The sequence below is a fragment of the Taudactylus pleione genome, unplaced genomic scaffold, assembly GCF_031769625.1.
Source record: "Taudactylus pleione unplaced genomic scaffold, aTauple2 ptg000121l, whole genome shotgun sequence".
In the NCBI taxonomy this organism is placed as follows: Eukaryota; Metazoa; Chordata; class Amphibia; order Anura; family Myobatrachidae; genus Taudactylus; species Taudactylus pleione.
In genome coordinates this window covers 2,190,104-2,199,157 of record NW_028284523.1, presented here as the reverse complement: position 1 = coordinate 2,199,157, position 9,054 = coordinate 2,190,104, and the positions used below count along the sequence as shown (strand labels likewise).

The following is a 9,054-nucleotide window of genomic DNA, read 5'->3' as shown; positions in this document are numbered from 1 at the left end:
TGTTCTGCACTATTTCCTGGTATAATGTCCAGATTGTTTAAATCAGGGTTAGCAACCTGTGTCTCTCCAGCTGTTGTGATAGCACAGAGGGCAATGATTTGTTAGTTCGGCATTTGCCTCAGAAATCAACTACATATTTTTGATGATTGTAGCTGCATATAATGATAGAAGTGCTTCCCAATCCTGACTGTTTCCCAAGCTTTAATAAAGTTAATTGTTCAACGAAAAGAATAAAGTTCACAGAAACAAAAAGGTTTATAAATTAGAGTTGTTTTATTATCAAATAAACTGTGTTTAACTATAAAAAAAGTTTCATCAGTACAAAATGTGGCAGATAAAAAAATATAAATACCAGTGTACCTTTGAAATGTAAACATTCTTTGCAAGGATTATGTAGATAAAAAAAACATAATAGAAGAAAACACCTGTCCATAGACATAAATAGGAGTTTTTGGCGTCCACCTGTCCACGGCTGGCTTCTACAACTAGCCATTGTATCTCTTGACAACTGCTCACTATTAATCTGAGCTCTCATGAAAGGCAGTTGTTTAAGAGTCATATTAACAGGTGCTCAAGAGCTCTGTAAACACAATTGTTGTTTGGTAACAGCAACCAGCTCTCGCTTTCCTGATCATTGTTAATGGTGCAGGCATTACAAATTGTCATTGTGCTGTTGCCAAACAGCTGCCTTTTAAGTGTGATATTATTATTGCATAGTAACACCTTTTGCTTAAAGTACTTATTTTGCATATATTTATATATACAATCACAAAAATAAGAACACATTTGTAACACTTTCAATCGGTCCTTCATAAAATAGAGGAATTAGGCTTTTACTGCATCCACAAAAATATAAGATTTTTCTTTCTTGCTGGTTTAAGGTCTGCAAATCACAGGGTCTCATCATTTCAAAATACAATCAATATCGCCATCTTATTGCCTGTTTTTTTGGGTACTGAATAAACAAAACAGTTAAGCGTACACACATAAAAGGTATTTTGTTCCCTGTGATACTGTAGGAAGGTTCTGAAACACAAAGAGCTCACTTAAGCCACTAAGAGCATTATATAAAAGTGTTATAGGTCCCCCAAAAACCACATGATTTTGGTGCACTTGCTACATACAGCCAAGGCATTTTTATCTGGGAAAAGAATGATCTTCTGGAGTATCAGCAATAGTCAATTGTGTGGAAAATAGTGATCAGTGATTCCCAGAACACCCTGTCTCTTCGTGCTTGTGAAGGAGAGACATGCGGGAGAAAGTCCTGGAGCAGGTTTTGCACTGATACTTCTTGACGTCTGAATGGGTCTGTAGATGGGCTCGGAGATTGGAGCGGTCAGCGAAGGCCCGATTGCAATGAGTGCAGGAAAATGGCTTTTCACCTGTAAGCAAAAAGAAAAGAAAATGGTTTTAATGTGCAATAAATTACTTGTGTGTGCACAATACAGCAGCTAGAGACCCCCACCCCACATACACACTTAATGCAACCTCAGGGTTTAGGTGTTGGGTATACAGGGGTGTGTACATTTTATTGGGAAATGCCTAATTAAATTGGCACTCAACCTATATATAGAATGCTAATGGGCACACTGAATTTATTTATTTATTATACACAGGGTAGTGTCTAGTAGCCATTTAGCTAACACAATTAATGCTTTGAGTGTATTTTGCATAGCCTTTAGCACTTGAAGGGGGTGTGAATTTAAACCCACAAAATACACAACGAGTAGACTGTTCCTGTGTTTTAGATAAAGGATTTGGTACAATGTGATTGTGATTCTTGTAGGAACACAAGCAAGGCTGGCAGCTGGGAGTGTATTACCCGTCCCTGCAACTGTACTGTAACAGGTGCAATTCACAGCGCTTCCTGTGCCCACCCTTAACATTGGTCTGCCTGAAAGGGAATTAATGAGGCTGAAATAATCCATTTGTACGTCGGCTTTTGTCATTTCCATTTATTCTTTAGGTGTTCAATTTCCACCTGCCCATTATTATTGGCAAGCCCCAACTTCAAAGTGACATAAAAGAACATTTGCCAGAACGTATATCATCCTACATATGGATAGATTACAGTATATATTAATGCCAAAACATTTTAACAAACACTACTTTGCTGCTGTATTATGCCAGCAGGAAACATGCACTGTCCCTTACCTGTGTGTGTTCTGATATGTCCCTGAAGGAGCCATGGTCTTGAGAACGCCTTGCCACAGATCTTGCAGACACAGGGCAGTGTGTGACTTCTGATATGCATCTTCAGGGCCCCCAAACTGACATATTCCTTCTCACAGTATTTACAACTGAAAGATTTTCTGGTTTGTGAGTCACAATGCAGCTGCTTATGCTTAGACAGTCCAGCAAAGGTAGAGTACGACTTAGTGCACTGGTTACAGTGGAACTTCTCTGCTTCTGTGGCTGAAGAGGCTGGGCTGGGGGGGTCTGAGGTTTTGCCCTCATCGTCCTCGCTGGAGAAAGAGGTGAGGTCTAAAGGTTTACAGTCTTCACTGGATGTGGAGATGGGAGATTTACTGTAGTCAGGCTCAGTGGTAAAGAACGTTGTAAGTAACCCAGTGTCCCAGACAAGAGGTGGAAAGTAGGCTCCTGTGCTGAGGATCTCTGGCTGAGGTATCAGAGGGATGGGGTACTTGTCATATAGGAATGGTGAGATATACACTAAGAGAGGGAAAACAAAAACACACTTACATTAGATTCAAGAGTACATTTACTGCAGGTCATGTTATAGAAGGTTATTAGCATTGCAGATCAGACAAGAAAGATCATGTGAACGATCTATAGAAACGTTCTATTTGCCCTGTGCATGGTGCAGCACCAGGAGGAGGTGCAGTGGGTAGGGGGATCACTTATTGTAAATGTACCTGTCTGACTTTCCAGTTCACTGTAGTTTGGCTTTTTGGTGACAGAGAAGTGTTTCTTGACCAGGAATGACCGGGGCATCTTGGTGAAGCGGTGGCTGCTGCCGATGACACAATCCAGGCAAAGAGGGTCTCACATGGGACTCTGCACTCCGGGATATAACAGAAAGGCACTAGTGTGCCTGTGTCAGCGCTCCACTGTCTAATATGCAGCCTGCGGGCCGGGGAGGCCCCATGCAAATTACCATTGTCAACCCCCAGCCAATCAGCATGCAGGGGAGTGGAGAACTGTTCCTCCCAAAATCTGTCCAGCAGCAGCAGGTGCCTGGAGCAGTGAATTTTGGATGGTGAGTCTACTACTTTCTCCACCCCTATAATAGGAGAGTGCAAACTTTTTTTTATTGTATCTCCAGGCAAACTCCTGCTGACAGCAATGCCTGCGCCACCTCCTCCAACACACCATACCTGCACTGAGCACAGCTCCCTTTGTCGCTGCCTAACAGGTCACTAATCATTAACAGGGCAAAAAAGAGAGTCCATCAGATTAGACTGACCACATGAGGTCTTTCAGAGTATTATCCACACTGAAGGATTGGGACACATCTTCAATACATTGTAACCAAACACAAAAATCCTTTGTGACAGCTAAGCTATGCACTTTACTCTGACAATACCACAACTTGTGTTGTTCAAATAAGTTTTTTTTTTCTCACTCCTCAATCCCTTCTTTTCCAAAGCCCCTTTATTACTATGTTGTTTTGTGGTGTATGCGTTATTTACACAGTACATTTATTTGCACATGGCTATTTGGTAAATCATGCTAGTCACACTGGCTTTTGTATACAGAACTACACAAAAACATTATTTCAAGCGCAAAACAAAAAGTTAGAGACAAAGGGCCTGATTCTGAGTTGTACCCTGCTGCGACTACTTTATCGTCATTTGCAGCAGTCTCACCTGTATGCTAATGCTAGTATTAGTGCTTCCCCTGGTGTACAAGCCTGTCTGACTGTGCAAGGACTGAAACGCCCACTTTAGGCGTCTTTAGATGCTGTAATACCATTTTGTACGCCACCATCGGTCGCATAATCAAAACGTTTACGTCATAGCATGGCCTCCATTGTAAGCAATTAAGCGTCTGTGTGCGCAACCACTTCAGCAACGCACCCATAACGCTGACTATTTTTGTGCATCTGAATAGCCACCTCTCAGTCACAACTCAGGATGCCCAGCATTATTCCATTGCATTTCTGATACTATTCATCTCAATCACAACTGCGAATTTGTGCGTACACACCATGGGATGCATGGGCCATATGAGTTTTAGGGATTTTCGTGCACACGTAGTAGCAAAATATTGCCCAATGCATGCACCTCAGAATCGGGCCCAATACCCCTGCAGCAGACCTGGTCTTCATTCACTTATAAATTGTATGCATTATTGACATGGCAAGACCAGGATGTGACAGTAACATAGAAAACGTCAGCACTTGTATAATGATTTATGTTACCAATAATGCATTTATACTGTGTACTGTCCAGACGCAATGCAACATGTACAGTATTTGTCTTGGTCTTTGGACACAGACAAATTTACTTGTCAAAATCCATAAGGTCTGTATTATATTTTGGTTCTCATAATGAACTATAGCCTAAACAGTATTTCACAACCTAGTCCATTATAACAAAACGTCACAGTTCTTTAATAGCACATACTACCAACCACATCAAAAACATACTAGAAGTCCAACAAAATATGGTGTTGACCTGCATTACATCATACTGAATTAGGGGAAAATGCATGGTTATATACAACAGTAATAGTGCAACGCACAATCTATCAACATGAGGGTCAGTAGTAACATAAAACAAGCAAAAAAAAGAATAATTATTGTAGTATGAGGCGCTGGTGTCTCACGCCTCAGTAGTCACTATTTTAATCTCACAAAATGGCTTCCTCCTTTGTGTGTATAGGGAAGAATGCACTTTATTTGGGGTTCGCTATGTCTTGGGGTTTGTCTATGGCTGCCTGCGTAAATATTGTCCATTGAAACTTTGCGCTTTACTATATAACATCACAATGTCAAATTATAAGTCTTGGTATGTAGGCTCTTTAACATATTTACATGTTTAGTATTAAATATTAAAAGAAAAATGACCTTTATTTGTAGCACCCTGTGACTATGCAGACATTTGTAGAGACACTGATGGTAGTACAGTCTCTACTTGTAAAGTCCTTTGAGTCAACTGAATATCAAGCTGTTCTTTAATCTCAGCACCCTCTGTGTTGGAATTAAGAGTTTCAGGGAAGTGTTTTCTTTTTTGAACTTTGATTCAGGCAGGCCCACACGTGTCAGCCAGATGCCACCTGTCCCCCGCTGCATTCCTCTGACACCAAAGTATGGACAGGTGACAGTAGACCCAGTGGAATCCGGTATCCTGCATGTCACTTTCAACTTACCGGCACCTCTCATCTTAGCCATGGGTGGCTGGGAAATACATAGTAGTGTCATTTATCTATGTGCGTATACGTATAGCTTTTATTTAAGCAAGACTAACCCTCTACACAAACTTTAGCAGACTGTATGGATTTGCAATGCTACATGTACTACACAAATATTTATTCTAAGTAATTCAGGAGTTGCTGTCTGCATCCTGTCATATTTCTGATAAATCTGTTACAGTTCATGAGTTCAAGTGATCAATAAATAAACTGCACAGATAGCAGCAATTCATGCAAATTCAGTTTTTGTACCTGCTGTATAAGATAGCACATATAGAAAAAACTACGAAGGGGCATATTCAATTAGGTGCGAAAAGGCCGTTTCTGCGGAAAAGTATAAACGGTGACGTCAATTCGCCAGGCGAAAACTTATTCCTGTATTCAATTCCAAAGACTTTTCGCCGGTGCAGAAAGTCAATGCATTGGAATAGGCGAAAAAGATTTGCCTATGAAAGCTGTCGAAAAAAAGTGCAGAATTAGGGTTTTGGGGTGCAAACTTGCGGGAACCCCCCTGCTCCCTTGGGATAGTCCCCCAAAGCTAAACTGTGTCAAAAAAAAGTTTGAAAAAAACTTAGGAACACCACCAAAAAATGACTTTGAAAAAGGGGGCAAAATAGTACAAAGTTGGGGGACAAACTTAAAAACTAGCAAAATGACTGTCCCCAAGTATGTCCCAGGTGTTTTTAAAATTGCAGGTCGATTTTTCATATTTTTTAAAACTTCACTTTAGCAACTTTAAAATATGCTTGCACCCATTTTCGTGTACCCCAAATTTGCAGGGACTACTTATTTTCTAGAAAAAAAACTGCTAAATGCTATTCTTCACCACTTTTGCAAAGACACATATTTGCACCAATTGAGAGCATTTAAGTACCCCAAATACCTTCAGCAGGCCTATTTGGGGGTATATATAGTGATCCCCAATGTCAGTGCATCTTTTGGGGGGTGTCAGGCTGATTTGCACAAATCTAACAAGACTTTTCGCCAGGTCCGAATTCGCTGGGTTCCGTTTTCGCCGATCTCTAATTGAATACGGGGATAAGCGGGGATGAGCGCGATAATTTTCCGCATGGAAAACCAGCGATGCCGGAAAAAAGTCCGGGACTTTTCGCACCTAATTGAATATGCCTCTTAAGAGTCCTTCTTTGACAGGGATTACAATGGCAGTTTCCAGTCAGCATAATCTAAACTGTAGAACTAGAACATGCATCACTATAAGGAAACCACAAATCACTTGCATGAAGAATTGTATGTTACATGTAACATTAAAATGTAATGTTTCTATCTACTTTAAAGCAGAACAAATCCTTTTATTTGTTTTATATATTGGACCTATAGTACTCGAATAGATCGGCTGGAGAAGAAGGGGTTAACATGGATCTGATAGCTGTCTCATTTACATGACAGGTTATCTGCAAATTACAGATAAAAGACACTTGTTGTAGTCTGGGCAGGTAATGAAAGTAAAACATTCATTGAATCCTAATTATGCAAACACACTTGAATTTTATGGACGTATACTTTGTACAAGAGCATTATTCCTCAATACTGACAAATAATCTGCCTTCCCTAGGAAACACCTGCAGAGATGGCCTGAAACCTTACGCCTTATGGACAAATTGTTCCGTGAGATTTTTTTTTTCTATTTTTTTTTGTCTTTTTTCAAAGGTAAAGGATATGTCAATGTAATTGGAAAGCTGTGCTTTACTTTTATATACCCGTCTAGAGAGAACTAGTGCACATTATTATGGCAATTTGCATTAAATAGCATACCACATATGGTAACATTGACACCCAGTGGCAAAACTATTGTAAAACACTTATAATTTCTTAGCAACAACCTTTGAACAAACCATTAGTCCCCTGTAGGTGTAATTATATTCTACCAACAACAACGCTCGAAACAAAAACCTTAATAGTTTCAATAGAGATATTATTTCCATATCTTATGCGTACCTCCAACAATAACTATATAGTCCAATACTGTCATGGGGTGAATACATTTTGCAAATTGTTATTGGTATAATGCATTGTTATTTTTTTGCAAATTACATTTTATTTTAAGTACTATTATTTAAAGAAATGGATGGCTTTTCGGGTCTTAGTGACTGCACAATGGATTATGATGGCGCTATACGAGTAGCTGTTAATAATAATAATAATTATGTACAAAGGCTGCTGGCAATAAGCTTTGATAGGTGATTATGTCAGTGTCTAGAATAGATTTGAAAAAAAGTCATTAAGGGCTTGTTCACATCTATACTTTTTTTTATTTTATTTTTATACTTTTATTAACACTTAAAAGTTGATTAAAATTGCACAAATGTAAGTCAGTGGTGCAGTTCTCAATATTGCATTATATGATTTAAATTCTGCATTGAAAAATGTTATAAAGCAGCACGTTATAGTGCTCATCATAACTTATACCCCTTTTACACTGGAGCTAAAACCCGGGTTTTTGAAGGGTTAACCCGGGCAGCTCCCTGGTGTAAAAGGGGAGAGAGTTGGATCGCCGGGTCGAGTGACCCGGCAATCCAACCCAGGTAACTAGCAGGGTTTAACACGGGCATAGCCCGTGAAACCCTGCTGTGAGAACAGCGCACTCCGGGTCACGATGACCTGGAGTGCGCTGCTAGCCGGCCGATTGGTCCGGCTTCAGTGGCGCTTGGAGATTACGTCATCTCCAAGCGACCACTTTCACTCCGCAAAAGCTGGGTCTATGCAGACCCGACTGCGGTGTGAGCAGCGCAGACTAGGGAATATCCCGAGTCGGCGCCGCCAAAATTCCGGGTCTGATCCGGATAGGAACTTTGGGCCTGATTCAGAGCCGCTCGCTAGCGGCAGTACGCTCGTTCCGAGCGATGTTCGCACATCTGCGCATGCGTACGGTTTTTAGTACGCATGCGCGAACCGGTTAGTGCGGCCGAAAATCGTTTGTACGCTATATAGCGAGTGCCTGCTATTTTGAGTGACAGAATGAGGCGTATGTGGGTGGTAACAGGGGAAGGTGCTTGAAAACCGGGGAGTGGAATTCGAACGCAGGCGTGCTTAAAGGTCAAAATGGGCGTTTTAAGGGAGTGCCTAATTAATACAGCAGCGTCATTGACCACGTCACTTGGTTTTTTTTAACTCAGAACTGCTCGCAAAATAGCGGTTGAAAAAACCAACCACAAGAATAGCGAGCAGTTCATACGCTGTACGATGTACTCGATTAATCTAATAAATAGCGGACATGACGTATGGTGCGAGCGGCCAGGGGGCGTTTTTATCAAATAAACGAGCGTATGTTTTGCGCGCTCGTTCAGACTTAGAGGTGTGAACAGACTGCAATTTGCGAACGGATCACTTGAATAGCCACCCCTTGTTTTTGAACGAACGCAAATAGCGAGCGGCTCTGAATGAGGGCCTTTGTTCCAACTCCGGGTCAGACCGGGAATTTAGGTGGAAAAGGGGTATTAGAGTCTACTACTAATACAATACATTGTATTGGTTAAAGAACTATAAATGAAAAACTTATCACGAAACCATGGCATTGGTTTCATGCAGCACGGATGGAGTAATGGTTAGCATTACTGCCTCACAGCACTGAGGTCTTCGATTCCCACCATGGACCTATCTGTGTGGAGTTTGTGTATTCTCCGTGTTCACTCCAAAAATATACTGGTAGGTTAATTAGCT

The 9,054-nt window shown here is 40.8% G+C and overlaps 1 protein-coding gene across 1 annotated transcript; it reads right to left on the bottom strand.

The window, feature by feature from the left end:
* Positions 1-254: 254 nt before the first annotated feature.
* On the bottom strand, positions 255-3,063 carry SNAI1 (snail family transcriptional repressor 1). Its single transcript, XM_088472210.1, has 3 exons — positions 2,877-3,063; positions 2,155-2,673; positions 255-1,382 (listed from the first exon to the last, which is right to left on the bottom strand). Exons 1-3 carry the CDS (start codon positions 2,953-2,955, stop codon positions 1,201-1,203), a joined length of 780 nt encoding a protein of 259 aa, XP_088328336.1. The 5' UTR covers positions 2,956-3,063; the 3' UTR covers positions 255-1,200.
* Between the last annotated feature and the right edge of the window lie 5,991 nt (positions 3,064-9,054).